At 43.7% G+C, this 12,848-nt stretch overlaps 1 protein-coding gene across 1 annotated transcript; it reads left to right on the top strand.

The window, feature by feature from the left end:
• Window positions 1–6: 6 nt before the first annotated feature.
• LOC104943429 (low-density lipoprotein receptor-related protein 8-like) lies at window positions 7–11,733 on the top strand. The gene is made up of 26 exons (XM_010768815.1): window positions 7–84; window positions 222–449; window positions 588–854; window positions 1,126–1,335; window positions 1,593–1,772; window positions 2,254–2,376; window positions 2,758–2,925; window positions 3,423–3,638; window positions 3,731–3,960; window positions 4,036–4,165; window positions 4,389–4,582; window positions 4,681–4,867; window positions 5,208–5,420; window positions 5,525–5,708; window positions 5,825–6,026; window positions 6,137–6,301; window positions 6,402–6,620; window positions 6,788–7,015; window positions 7,132–7,266; window positions 7,817–8,021; window positions 8,087–8,212; window positions 8,644–8,751; window positions 10,480–10,707; window positions 10,785–11,085; window positions 11,216–11,324; window positions 11,579–11,733. Exons 3-26 carry the CDS (start codon window positions 809–811, stop codon window positions 11,642–11,644), a joined length of 4,173 nt encoding a protein of 1,390 aa, XP_010767117.1. The 5' UTR covers window positions 7–84; window positions 222–449; window positions 588–808; the 3' UTR covers window positions 11,645–11,733.
• The last annotated feature ends 1,115 nt before the right edge of the window (window positions 11,734–12,848 follow it).

Raw genomic sequence — 12,848 nt, forward strand, 5'->3', positions numbered from 1 at the left:
GAGACGGGACAGAGTGTGTCCTCTTCAGTCACGTCTGTGATGGAGAGAGAGACTGCCGGGACGGATCGGATGAAGTAGGATGTGGTGAGTGTTCATTCTAAGGTTTACAAAGGTAATAAATGTAAAAGTGCATTGCAGAGAAACGCACTACAGCATAACCATTTCAAACTTTTCTGTTGGTTTATACATATACTCATCGCACTCTTGGTGTGATCTTCTAGATGCTGCAAACACTGTCTCTACCAGTGTTCCAGAAAATGTGCGCTCAATTCAATCACCTCCACCTGTTGAGACATTTACTCACCCCCCCACCAACCCCCCCTGCAGCAGCCCTTCAGCTCTGTGTCCAGGCTCCTCTGTATGCATCAGCCCGACACAGTTTTGTGATGGAAAGAAAGACTGCCCTGATGGGTCTGATGAGAACTGTGTGAAAAGATGTCCTTACAGGAGTAAGTCATTACATCATTAACTTTAACACATTCAAATTACTTTCAAACTATTTCTCTAACCTCAATACCTATTTTGAAAATTCTAAGTATCAGAAAATGTACACAATTCCACTCTTTTATTTATTTCCCCCTCCACAGCTGACTTCCGCTGCAAAGACCGGAGGAGCTGCGTCTCGCAGAGTCTGGTTTGTGACGGCCGCTCTCACTGTCACGACGGCTCTGATGAGGGCGACTGCCAGAACGTAGTTTCATCTGTAGCTCGAACGAACGTCCTGAAGTGCCGGTTGGGCTCAAAGCCTTGTGATGACGGAAAAGAGTGTGTTTTGTACAGCCACGTGTGTGACGGAGAGAAAGACTGTATGGATGGATCTGATGAACAGGGATGCCAAGAAACATGCAAACAAGGTAATTTAACTTTAAAGTTTTTAAGTGGCTTGGAAAAATGGTTGACACTTTTGAACTATATGCATTTTCTTTCAAAACTGTTTACTGATAGCAAAATGTAATGCAATTGCTGTACCCTATATACTGAGAAAAACTGCAATCTTGAACACTAAACTAAAAACTGAAGTCAAACAAATAAAAGTGAGTTTCCTGTACATTGTTCTGTTAATGAGAACTTTGAAGAAACTATGTAATTCAGATAGTCATCATTTTTCTTTGTACTCCACCCCAGGTGAGTTTCAGTGCGCCCATGGGAAGATGTGCATCCCTGCAGCCGAGGTGTGTGATGGCAAGCCGCAGTGTCAGGATCAGTCGGATGAGCGGGACTGCTGGATCAAAACCAAGAGCTGCGCGCACCGCTGCGGCAAGCGATGCATCCCAAACACATTCCTGTGCGATGGAGAGAAGGACTGCCTGGATGGGTCGGATGAGGCGGGCTGCGGTAAGGCTGCAGATTCCGTTATTGAAATTAGTGATGATGCGGCTGCAAAATAACAACACGATTACAGGTTTGATGGCTCTGATTTAGCGTTATACATTTAAAAAAACGAAGCAATGGAAGTGATGACATCTCATAACAAATTAAATATAACCACAAGTTTACTTAATCTCATTCTTTATTAGATCTGTTAGCTAGCCAAAAGTCCTGACTGTCTGCTACAACCTTTTGAGTTTAATGCTTAGTCTTCTCCTCTCCAGACGCTGTTACTGCTGCATCAGAGGCTCCTGTTCTCACCTCCACATCATCTTGCATCGCTCCATCAGTCCTCTGTCCAGATTCATCTCTGTGTATCTCTCAAAGCCAGCTGTGTGATGGAAAAAAAGACTGCCCTGATGCATTTGATGAAAATAACTGTATAAGCCAATGCAAAAATCCAGGTAAGTCCAGCGACAAAAAAAGTGTACCTATCCAACTAATGAATGGCATGGACCAGCTGTATGAGAGTTCCAAAGAAAACAGTGGAAGTGCTTTGGGGTTTAAGTACCGTAATTTTCGGACTATAAGCCGCGCCTTTTTCCCTATTTTTCGATGCTGCGGTTTATATAACGGTGCGGCTAATCTATGGATTTTTACAGCTAACGGCCAACACCTTTAACTCTATGGGCTCTATGGCCGGTCCGCGGACCCCCACCTTTAAGCGGCGGGTTCCAGCAGGAAAAGCTGGAGGCCGGAAAAGAGTGAGACAGGTAGCGCGCAAAAGTAAAAGTGGAACCGAGAGTGGTATGCCGCTGCTGCGGCTTATATTCAGGTGCGGCTTGTAGTCCGAAAATTACGGTAGCTATTTGTTGCAAAACAACCACTTTTTTTTTTTTTGTCCCTGATCCTCAAATTGACACCTTTTGTCTTCCTGAACATCAGGTGACTTTATGTGCAGCGACCGCAGGATGTGCCTCCCTAAGTCAGAAGTGTGTGACGGCCGCGCCCACTGTCCCGACGGCTCGGATGAGATGCAGTGCCAATCAGAAGATCCTATTGCTCCTTGTAATCAAATTTCATTGATTTCAGTCACAGCAGTTGGAATTGTTGTTGGAGAATACACACTGCTATTTTCCTTATGTTTGATGTGTGTAAAACATACAGTAGCACCACCTAAGATTCCCCATAACACAACTGCTAAGCATCAAATATCCTAGCAGCACCAACTAGTAGAAACCTTCCCTAACTTTCAGTAACAGCCATCATAGTTACCACCTATCAACGCGCCATTTACCCTCTAGAAAAATTGTGCGCTCTAACCCTTAATTTCACATTCTTGTACTTAATTTGGTAATGCCTAACTTGACTTTTTCTTTGCCCAGCTATCAAAATATTTACCGTGTGTCTTCAGATCTCATTAAATGCATATTATTTTTCCGTGCCTAGCCTCCAACAATGCGCTCGGTGCCAAATCCGCCCCGTTGAAGTGCCGCACAGGTTTCAAGCCGTGTAAAGATGGCCTGGATTGTGTTATGTACAGCCATTTGTGTGACGGAGAGAGGGACTGCAACGATGGATCAGACGAAGAGGGATGTGCCGCCAAGTGCAAAACAGGTTTGTTATGTGTATTGTGCCGGTGAAAATCGGCTTAAAGTAATGACACAACATGCTTATTTGGGACGATGATTGTGTCGCATGGTATTATAGAGGCAAATTATCTAAAAGCCATAATATTTAACAGAGCATCAAATGATGACTTTTATGTTTTAAACTGAACAGTCACCTTTTTAAATCAAATCAAATATTGTCGAGTAACAACATACATTTTATAGTTTATTTTCTGGTATATTTTGCATCACATGTCAGTGGACAACACTTATGACATTCTCTTTAGTTGTACTGTTGATACATTTTTCACTCTCTCCTGAATTGTTTTTATAGATTTATAAATTGACTGTCTATTTAGTACAGGGCTAAATGTACCTATGTTCCAGGACACTACCAGTTGTTAAAACAATGTATGAACTGGATACTTAGCATTTCAATCAGTTGATCATGTGTGCTCTAAAAGCCATGGATTATTTCTGAGGAGTCTCTTTCCTCTTCCTCAGATGAGTTCCGGTGTGCTCACGGGAACAGATGCATCCCACCAGAGAAGGTGTGTGACGGGCAGAACGACTGTCAAGACCGATCTGACGAAATGGACTGTTCGAGTCAGACCGAGGGCTGCCGTCATCGCTGTGACAACAACACTCGCTGTATCCCGGACACCTTCCTGTGTGACGGAGAGAGAGACTGCACCGATGGGTCTGATGAAAAGAAGTGTGGTAGGTCACGTCAATATATAGAAACTCACTACAAGTAAGCCGTATATAAAACAAACTTCACAATAAATTACACATTTGCTTTATCTTTCCAGGTTCGGTGTCCTGTGCCATGGAGCAGTACCGCTGTCTCAGTGGTCAGTGTGTGTCCGAGGCCCTGAGGTGTGATGGATACGCGGACTGCAGCGATCGTTCTGATGAGGCGCATTGCATGAGACCCCCCCGCTGCCCCACACAGCTGAGATGCCCAAACAGCCACGAGTGCCTGCAGAAGGAGTGGCTCTGTGACGGCGAAGAAGACTGCAATGATGGATCAGACGAGAAGGTGAGGAACTGGAGGATGTTTTTTAGAGTGTTTGGAATCGGTGGGTAAAACTTGGGTTTCATCATTTGTATCCAGAACTGCGTGTTGTCGCCAGCAAAGTGCAGGGAGTACCAGTGGCAGTGTGGAGAAAGCAGTCAGTGCATCCCTCTGTCATGGAGGTGTGACGGGAAGACAGACTGCCACAATGACATGGACGAGGACAAATGTGAGCATGTTATCCTCAAATGTTCTCCCATGCCACGCCCTTGAACAGTCTATTTTCTACTTCAGACTTTTTTATTGTAAGGGACTCTTTGGATAAAATAAGTTTTACAAGGATGCTCTAATAATTTGCAGGATGACGAAATAGCCCATGTTTAGTCCTGCATTCATGAAATATATTTTAGAGGAACTCTGAAGAACAATGTATCTTTATCTGCCTTTTACAGGCAGCCAGAGAATTTGCCCCTCTCACCTTTTCCAGTGTGGCAGCGGTGAGTGTGTGGACCCCAGCCTGGTGTGTAACGGCCTCACCAACTGTGCCGACCGCTCAGACGAGGGCGCTGGATGCGCTCAACACAACTGCTCCAGCCCGTCAGCTCCGCGCTGTGAGGACCACTGTGTCAGCACCCCAACCGGACTGGTCAGTACAGACAAATGCATCTGAAACAAATCATTTTGACTCTATTTGCAAATGAATGGTGCACTGATCGAATGCCCTTTTCCCCCTCATTTTTGCAGAGGTGTTACTGTGCTGCTGGTTTCAAACTACAGTCCAGTGCTCTGTACTGTGTGGAGATTGACGAGTGCAATACTGTGCCGCAGGCCGTGTGCAAACACACCTGCCTGAACACTCAGGGGTCCTACATCTGTAGCTGCTTTCCTGGCTTCTACCTGGAGCCTGACAACAAAAGCTGCAAGACCAGAGGTACTGTACCGTCTCTTATGTGAACGCAATGCCTTTGAGAAGCTGACTCAAACATTCAAGGTCTGAGAGAATGTTCCAAACATTTTTTAAAGTAACTGCTTTGAAACAATTTGGTCAGTATAACTAATCAAACCATTAACATTCCCCATGATATGCAGTCTATATCAAGCCATGTAATTTTACAATTGTAACATTAAAAATGAAATGATATGCCTGGGGAAAATGTTTCATGTTTGTTTTATAACATGATCCTTGCTTTTCAATGTGTGTGCTTTCTTTATATCGGACTCTGCTACTCACTCCTGAATAGAGAACTCACCTGTCATGTTTGCATCTCTAGACGAGCCTTTGCTTCTGGCCTCGGTGCAGTCCGAGCTCTTAGTGCAGGGAGTCCACAGCAGCACCTTGCGTCTTCTGTCCTCGGCCAACCGGCCCGTCTTCTCTCTGGATTATCACTGGGCTAAACAGAGAGTTTACTGGCTGAGCCCCGACTACCAGAGCATCCGCTGGTCTGACATGAAAGACTCAAACAGCAAAGGGACACTCATCAAAGGTAAGGCTGTCTAAACATATGAAGTATAAACAAATGGAATGAATAGCAGTGTTTTGATTTTAAGCACCCAGCAACATTATTTGCTAAATAAAATCTTGCTATAGGAGTAAAGTCTGACTCCATCGCTGTGGACTGGATTGGTAAGAACCTGTACTGGGTGGATGGACTGGTGGGTCAGATTCTGGCTGTGAAGCTGAGCAATACCCCGGTGACATCCCAGGACTACACGGTGGTGCTGGGAGAAGACCTGGAGCAGCCCAGCTCACTGGTCCTGCTGCCACACAGAGGGTAAGCTGCAAAAACCTGCTTTAAAAAAAAAACGTGGAGAGACTCCTTGTACGATAAAAATGTATTCCAAATTTTAACCCAACCCCATATTTGTCATCATTGCATACTTCTTTCAGGATGATGCTTTGGTCTGAGATCGGCAGCACCCCTCAGATCGAGCGCTCCGGGATGGACGGATCGAAGAGGAAGGTGGTGGTGAGCCAGGGCCTCAGATGGCCAATCGGTCTGGCCTACGACCTCCTGGACAACCGGGTGTACTGGGCCGACGAGAAGATGCGCTGCATCGGCTCCACCTCTCTGGATGGAGAAAATGTCAAGGTAAACGACCTCAGAAATGGAAAAAATACTTTATTGGCTTCAAAAATGTAACATTGTAGGATTTCTTTCATGATCGCAAATGATGATGGCGGTATTCTTTTTTTCACTAGATCCTCCAGTTGGACGAAACGCCAAGTCCTTTCTCGGTGGCCGTCTTCAATGACAGAGTCTACTGGTCCGACACTAAAAGAAGAACCATCCGCTCAGCTGATAAGAACACCGGCAAAGATCAGAAGGTTCTCCTGAAAAGACCAGGGCAGCCATTTGGGCTCAAAGTGAGTCTTCAACTTGTAATGCTGTTTGTTATTGAAATAATTTATAATTAATGTCTAAGAAGTTGCCAGCTATTGACACTTATTATAATTCTCTCCCCAGCTGATGCACGCACTTTCGCAGCCGGACATATCCAGTCCTTGCGAGCAGCGTGACTGCTCCCACCTCTGCCTGCTGGCCCCGGCCACGAGACCCTCGGGCCCCCCTACAGCAGTGTGCCGATGCCCAAAGGGGCTGCTCCTTTCCAAGAACAAGAAGACCTGCTCTCTACCTGCGGATTCAACCTTCATCATGCTTCTGTCTCGCACCACTATCTACCAGGTGAGGAAAAGACCAGATGACCCGTGGGCCTTTTATTCCTTCCTACTTCTGGGATTTGCATTTTAGAGACTTTTCCCACTTAGAATTAATACACATTGAATCCTCCTTTTGTTCTCCTGCTCACTCTTTTTTGTTTACTGTTTTACTCAACTTCCCCTCACTTGCAGGTGCACTTAAATTCCATGCGTCGTGAGGGTATTGCTCTGAAAAAGATTCCAAACGGCAGAGTCTTAGCCCTGCCCGGGGTAACTGAGGCCTCGGCACTGGACGTGTCCATCCAGGAGCGTTCTGTGTTTGTGGCGGATGCAAGACAGGGATCTGTAGATGTGCTGAAGCTGAGCGGCTCCACATCGAGACAGGGATTGATTCCTACAGGACAAATCCTAAAGCTGGAGGTAGGCATAATCAGCTATTCAAAGGAAATAGCAACTCCAAAGTTTATTTATTCAACTTGAAGTCAGTTTGTCACTCCTTTGTGAAATGTATTCCGAAAACTTCTCCATCACACAAGGACGATGCGGTCACAGCTCTGGCAGTGGACTGGGTGACTTCTAACCTCTACTGGAGCAGCATCGCCAGGCCTGATCTTCATGTAACCTCCCGGAAAGATGCCTACACCACCTCGCTGCTGCAGGGATCACTGAAGGTGACATAGGCTGATCTTCACCGCTCATACATCTCTTTTACCTCAATATTCACTCACTCCTTCCTCCCCAACAGGCTTGCGGAACGGAATACATGTAACAGCGTTATGCAATTAGGATACCTTTTTTGAATTTTTAAAACTAATCTTTTACAGTTACAGAAAGTACATAATCAGATTAGTTACATTTTTTTAAACTGGGGATTACTACCAGGATAACACAATGCATTTTAAAAATGTAAGAACGGTATTTTACAAGACTCATGAGCGCATAGTACAACACTTCACGAGTCTCGCAACACCATGTGAAAGGACTGGAGCTAATCTCTCAATAATCAGTGTTATGCTGTAAATGTGAAGTACCTTGACTTACAGTACAAGTATCACATTTGAAGCAATCATATGTACGGAGTCCCCTCTTTAGTGATTTATTCACTGTATACATTTCCTCATGTCTTTAATCTCCTTTCCTTGCTTGCCCTAATACACTTCTGATTTTGCAATTATTTGTATTCCCTTGTAAACTAAGCCTGGGTTTTGTTCATCCCCGCAGGGCACCACATCCATCGCCCTGCACCCCCCCTCGGGAGTACTTTGCTACACAGCATTTGTGGTGGCAGGTGGGAAGAGCCAGACGGAGGTGAACTGCGCCTGGATGGACGGCCGTAACAAAGTGGTGCTGTGGAGGAGGTCGAGCATCCCCACCTCGCTGGTCTTCTCCCATCAAGATCCGAACAGGGTCTACTGGGCTGACACAGGTGAGTTTAAAGAAACCGCACATATTTGATGACTTGCATATATTTGAATAACTCTTTCTGTTCAGGGGAAGGTGTAATCAGCTCTATAGGAGTGGATGGAAAGGGATACAAAGAGTACAACACCGGGCCTGGTCTGCTCATCTCCTTCACGTATATTGAGAACATCCTCCTCTGGGTCAGCCAGGACAAAGGTAAGAGCAGGGGAAGTGGACAACAGTTTTTAAAACATCCTAAGACTCAAGCTCCCATAGTGTCGCCGGGTGGAAGGTTTAGGGCTCTAATAACATGATCAGTCCTGCTCGTAGAATTAATTTCCTGAAAATGTTAGCTTTCACCTGCGTCTCATCTGTCTTCATCCCCTTCAGGGAGCTGACTAATGTAACGATGAATAATTTAAACAACCTCTTCTCAGTAATCTCTACCGTTCTACATCATTAAACATCCACTTACAATCACGAGCATCATCTCCTCGATCAGATCTGTTACTTAAATCTTTATATTCAGAACACACATTTCCTCACTACCCGCCCTATCAGTAGCTTCTAATTCTGCCCTGTAGAAAGAAAACTGTATGTTTATATGCCACATTTTTGCTAATTTTTGGTCTTATTTCCAACTGTAGATATTACCAAACTGTGGTTCAGTGACGGCCTCCAGTCCAACCAAATGTGGTTTGAGACAAAGACCAGTTTGGTGGAAGTGAAAGCTTACAGCAACGACAGTCAGTACGGTAAGCGTTCTTCTAGAAGTGAGACCATTGGAATACTCTTCACTGGCCACTAGAGGGCAGGGGGAGCATGTCAAGCAGTAGAAATCTATGGAGCAGGGGTCATGACACAAACACAGAATTAAATTATTATTAAAATAAAGTCTTTTAAATCACAGTCCAAATAAGGACAAACACCTAAAAATACAAAATCTTGTTTAACATCCAGTTTTGCCTTTTAATTCAGAGTGCAGTGTCTTACTTGTGACAGGAGACAAGTACAACTGCTCAAATGTATTACTGTATAAGTAAAGGAAATGAGTTGGCTAGTAGTACAGCACATCATGGAGTTGTAAACAGACTAAAGTGCTAAAAAAATAAACACCATCCTCTCCAAGCATATAAGAATCCTGATTAAGATATTTGTTAAGCTTCTCTGAAGATCAGTATTTAAGTTAGAAAATAGCATAACACTTGAGCTGATTCCCCAGCGACAATTTAACTACCACATGCCATCCTGACATGCATCACATGTAGATTCTGACAGATCAGAATCTGTAGGGCCAGGGAAAATATGAAGGGGGCTCGTCAACACTGAAATTCTATTCACATAATACAATGATGCCTATCATGCTAACAAACAGGCCTGCAGCACACTAATTTATAAAAGCAAGCATGACAAATCAGTTTAAAGTCAGGAATTACTCGATCTGCAGACTTGTATTTTAACCTCAGCTGTGTTCCTGAATGCAACACACAGACAAAGTGTGATATAGACACTCAGGGCAGAGTGAAAAGGTTCTCTTAGGCTCAGTTTGAGTTGAATGGTTGAATAGAGTGATGTGACCCTGCAGAGAGACAGCGCTGAGGGAAAGAGCCACGATGAATCGATCTCATCACACTCCCTCTTACTTATTATCCCAACTGTCACACACTCCTGCAGTCAAAGCATACATGTGCACAAATATGGTTTCACGGCAAAGTCTTGCTGATGTTTAACAAAATGCTTGTATAACCAACATGAATAAACTTCATAACCACTAAAGCAGCATCTGAATCCAAGTGAGACAGGCGAGGCAAATACTTTGGGAATAACTGAAGAGGCCAATCGTAGAAGACAGTCTTTATTGATTTAGTGTGTAACAGTTTCTGCTGGGGTCATAATCAAAGCGGTATTGTATTTACGATCACTGTGAATCTTTGACGTTAAATATTAAAATTCTAAGATGGTGCACAGTTGTCAACATGGAGCTTTGCACAATAGTACAGAGCATTATAAGAACAACTGGCACACATCCAGAAGCCCAATTATTCTTCTTTCACAATTATCCATTCACTCATTTCGACACACCCTTGTTTCACATGTTCAGCCTGGCACTGAAAGCTTCCTTACAGAGGCAAAGCAGAATATGTAATTGCACACAGCCAGGAGATCTTCCTTTGTGTATATTATGTACAGACATTTTGTAAATTGCCTTAACAGTGTTGATTCCAAAAATAAACTTCAGGATGAAGAGCAACCATAGTGGAAGTTAAAGAGGATCCTATAAAAAATAAACTAATAAATGCTGTTGATACTTTGGAGATTTGTCAGGAACTGAAAACAACTTCTGATTTCAAAAGAGATTAATTCATTTTAAATAGAGGACAGCTTTTATTATTTGTACTCATGTTTTAATTGATGTGTGAAAAGCTTTACATTTGATTGTCCTCCCAATGACGGTCTAAATCTGTTTACCAATATTTTTCCAGGAACTAATAGCTGCTCCAAGAACAACAGCGGATGTGTCCACCTGTGCCTGCCCTACCCCGGGGGCAACACGTGTAAATGTGGTCGGGGTTTCTACGGTGCTTCCTGCACCCCGCTGCCCGCCTGCCCCTCTGGAGAGGAGTCCTGCTTCGACGGTAGCAAGTGCTTCAGCATCAGCAAGTTTTGTGACGGACACGTGGACTGTCCTGACCAGTCTGATGAACAGGACTGTGAGTCTAATGCACATCTTTAATAACCCAACAATTGATAAAACAAAACCTAACCCTACCCCTGATTTTCTCTTCAGGTCCAAACCCTAACTCTGCATCTCCCGGGAGCAAATCCAGCAACGTCCGCCCTCTCCCCAAAGCCAAACTGAATTCTGTCCCCTCAATAAAAAAGTCCTCTACGTCCTGTGATCTCCAGCTGTGCAGCGGCCATGGCAGCTGCATCACGGAGGGCAAAACGGACCGCTGCCAGTGTGAGGACGGTTACAAGGGAGAGTCCTGTCAGGAGGCAGAAACTGGGAAAAGCCATGTGGGGATGATCCTGGGGGTCTTCTGCCTCCTGGCTGCATTGATGTTGGCTGGATTTCTGTACAATAGAAGGTAAAAATGACGTCCAGCAAGATTGTTGTCTATTCAAAGGACTGATTCATACTGGTCTACACTACTTCAGAATGATTTAGTTTGATGTAAGTCTGATCTATGAAGAAACTAAAATTTGAGATTTCAACAGGAGACAAGTGAGGAATACCTGGGTGACGATCAGAAGCAGATCCTCAGAGAAGGAAACTCTGATGGCCAACATGGGTCTGCCAAGTGAACACTCCGACTCCGACTGCGAGGTAAAGCCTGAGGCCACAGACTGGAAATTCATTTGGATAAAAAGCAGAGATTATTTTTACTTTTGGATTATGGACCATTGATATGGCTTACCTATAAACCTGCCGGGTTTTATTTTTTAAGTAGCCTACTCAATTAAGTCCAGAAAAATGTGTCCCCAAAACATCCAGCCAGAAACATAAACTAATATTTTCATTTGATTGTTTTTTAGAACTTACACTTGATTTAGACTGTAAAGGTTCATTCTTGTCCCCAGGATCTGGATTCCCCGGTGGATACGAAGAACCCCCCGCTCGTGATGAAGTCTCTACAGCTCACATAGAAGTTCTGCTTCCTGAAATAAGGCATCCTGTAAACACCTGGTGCCAGTCAAGACTCTTATGGTGCAATAAATGTGAAAAATATCCAAAACTCTGGCTCTGCTTGTTTTAAATCTATCCACACACTTACTTCTGATGCTCCTTAGCAATTAAAACACATTTTCAACTTCTTATTTAGCCCAGGTTTCATGGACAGGTTTGATTACATTCCAATATATTTAAAATCAAAGTTTGTGGCCTGCAACTTGATTATTTTCATTTTTTTGTTTCTCTACGTTTTACATTTTGACCACACAATAACACAAATGGAGAAAGATGGTGGGAGAGTTGTTGTGCACAACCTCCACATTTTAAATGATGGGACAGCTAAAGTATTGCTGTTTTATCAAAAACATGCTTTCAGAATGTGTCCTTTACGGCACGCTGTTCCATGTGAAGCGTCATCACAACGGTGCTATGCTAACAATGCTCATGTGTTTTCTTAGTGTCTGGTGTGACTGCATTCATCACAGATCTTTCAGTGTCTGCTGCCAAAACGTTTTCGCAGCAGTACCTGTGAGCCCTTATGTAATCTGATACCAGTTTCGACTAAATGCTTCCTCGTGACATTTTGTTTCCCTTTTTGTCACCTATTCATGGTTCCAGAGAAACATATTTGCTATGAAAGATCTTTTTGTTTTCGTACTTCCTCTTGCCAAACTCTATCAGGAGTCAGAACATGGGCGTGTATGTTTCATCTGCTATCAAAATTGCTACTTCCACTGTGATTTAAAAAGTCCCAAGGTGTTCTTTTGATCAAAGTAACAGTGTTAACTATTATACATGTCTGCAATACATAAGGAAAACGTTACTTTGATTCCCACTATTTAGCATTTATCGATCATGAGTGGGGCATTGACTCAGTCATTGTTACCTAATTTGGCGATGTAACGATATTCATTTAAATAAACATCTTTGAGCTTATGAATTAAAGCTGTTGGCATTATTAAACACTGAGATCTAATTAGACCTTTGACATACAGGTCCTCCCAGGGCGTTCCCAGATATATTGAATATCAATCCCTCGGGCATGTCTGCTCTGCCTAGTGACCTCCACCCAGCTTTGCAGGAACGCTTCAGGAGATAATGATCACTTGCCTTAACCACCCTTACACAACACTGCACTGAGCTTCCTCAAGAAAACAATTATCTGATGTGAGAACTGCT

The sequence above is a fragment of the Notothenia coriiceps genome, unplaced genomic scaffold, assembly GCF_000735185.1.
Source record: "Notothenia coriiceps isolate Sejong01 unplaced genomic scaffold, NC01 NC01_scaffold00006083, whole genome shotgun sequence".
NCBI classification, from domain to species: Eukaryota; Metazoa; Chordata; class Actinopteri; order Perciformes; family Nototheniidae; genus Notothenia; species Notothenia coriiceps.

What these genes read in the sequence shown, in the direction of transcription:
- LOC104943429 (XM_010768815.1), top strand. Translation starts at nt 809, where the DNA reads ATGGATGGATCTGATGAACAGGGATGCCAAGAAACATGCAAACAAG. An exon ending in CCAAGAAACATGCAAACAAG is followed by an intron (nt 855 to 1,125) that starts GTAATTTAACTT and finishes ACTCCACCCCAG; the next exon opens with GTGAGTTTCAGTGCGCCCAT. An exon ending in GGATTTCTGTACAATAGAAG is followed by an intron (nt 11,086 to 11,215) that starts GTAAAAATGACG and finishes AGATTTCAACAG; the next exon opens with GAGACAAGTGAGGAATACCT.